Here is a 1,494-nt window from a genome sequence, read left to right as displayed (position 1 = left end):
AAAATAAATAAAATATATAAAAATAAAAATATAAAAATAAAAATATACAGAGTTGACTCATCTTTGACTCCAAAAGAGAACATAATTTATGAAATGAATGTAATGTTTTAAATATGACTTAAACAAAGGCACTGAGCCCATGAACTCCTCAGCAAAGGTAATCCCTTTGTTATGCGTCTTTTCACAGATCCCCCTGCAGGATAAAGGCGCTATTGCATCAGCTTCGCTTTCTCTATGTATCTCTACATCAGAGACAATCAGAGCTTTTCTGCAGGTCAAAGGGGGCAATGCTGATTTGATTTCAAGTATTTTGTGTTTGCTGCTATTTGAAGGAACTGAACATGATATTTGTTTCATTTGTATCAATCCTCACTTTAAGTTTAGCGCCTAATCTGTTTACACAGCACTGCACAAAAACATCCAAGAAACCTGACCTGCCCAATGAGTCGAGGTCCACTTTAGTATAGGACAGATAGGCATCATACTCCTTATTATCTGTGGAGAGAGACAGAGAGAGCATGGGACAGTAAATAAGAGTATTTGGAAGATTTGACAAATCAATCAACAAGGCTTCCCCGTCTTTCTGTGAGTACAGTGCTTCATACAGTATATATATGTTAGCAGTTTCTGTGTAATTATTGCACTAAAAGACAGCAGACAGCTCCTGATCATCAATACATGTAGATTTGATGAGAAAACCGTAATTCATGTTTTGGACTTGTGAATGCATGGCTAAGAAAATCCAGCTGCTTTAGGACCTAAACTTGAAATCAATACTTTAAATCAATACTACAAACTCACATCTTTATAATTTTCCTTTTGGCCGTTTCGCTGTTTTGTTCGGGGAGTGATCTTGCATTGCTTTGTCAGTGTAACTTTTTAAAAGTGCTGCACAAGTAGCTCCTTATTCCATCAATAGATGAAAAAAAGAAAAACACATTTTCATTTACTCTGCTGTTGTTTCTATTAATTGCCTTCTTTGACTTCACTACAGGCTTGTGCATCTTATGTGCTGTACAGTGTTGTACTGTGAGACTCATCCTGCAGTCTGTGTTATGCTATGTGTAGAAGCCCTACAGGAAAATCCTACTTCAATAGCATAATTCCTTTGCTTTACTTTGTTTCATTCGCAGCAACAGTCTAACTCTTATTTTGCTCCATGTTTGTAGTTCTCTGATCTTCCTATCAATGCTGATACCGCTCAGCGCTCTGATACCTGTCTGACCCCTTCTGCAGTGTGCTGAAGAAAAAGGGAGCGCTCAAAATAGCTTACCATCTTCAGTTTCATCACTCCCAAAGTGTCTCCTGTAGCAGAGCATGATCTCCAGGTTGTAACATTTATAAAGTGCGGTTAGGACTCCCAGCAGCAGCAATATGACCCCGAGGCCTCCAGCTAACTCCAGACGGTACATATCTGCCAGAGATACACAGCAACAAATTTATATCAGTGATCAGTCTGCTTGGAGGAATACTAACTGATGTAAGAACAAAATC

General features: G+C 38.4%; 1 protein-coding gene across 4 annotated transcripts in view; it reads right to left on the bottom strand.

Moving 5' to 3' along the window:
* Positions 1–1,494, bottom strand: part of il1rapl2 (interleukin 1 receptor accessory protein-like 2) — a 479,888-nt gene that overhangs the window by 28,328 nt on the left and 450,066 nt on the right. For all 4 annotated transcript variants that reach the window (XM_013913212.1, XM_005719422.1, XM_005719421.1 and 1 more), the window contains exons 10-11: positions 1,274–1,414; positions 435–495 (exon numbers count right to left, since the gene is read on the bottom strand). In XM_013913212.1, the coding sequence (XP_013768666.1) occupies positions 435–495; positions 1,274–1,414 (202 nt within the window). The remainder of the gene's footprint in view (positions 1–434; positions 496–1,273; positions 1,415–1,494) is intronic.

The sequence above is a fragment of the Pundamilia nyererei genome, unplaced genomic scaffold (genome assembly GCF_000239375.1).
Source record: "Pundamilia nyererei isolate P.nyererei 1_Seehausen unplaced genomic scaffold, PunNye1.0 scaffold00001, whole genome shotgun sequence".
NCBI lineage: Eukaryota > Metazoa > Chordata > Actinopteri > Cichliformes > Cichlidae > Pundamilia > Pundamilia nyererei.
The sequence above is the reverse complement of the archived record's forward strand: the minus strand, read 5'-3'. Positions and strand labels throughout refer to the sequence as shown.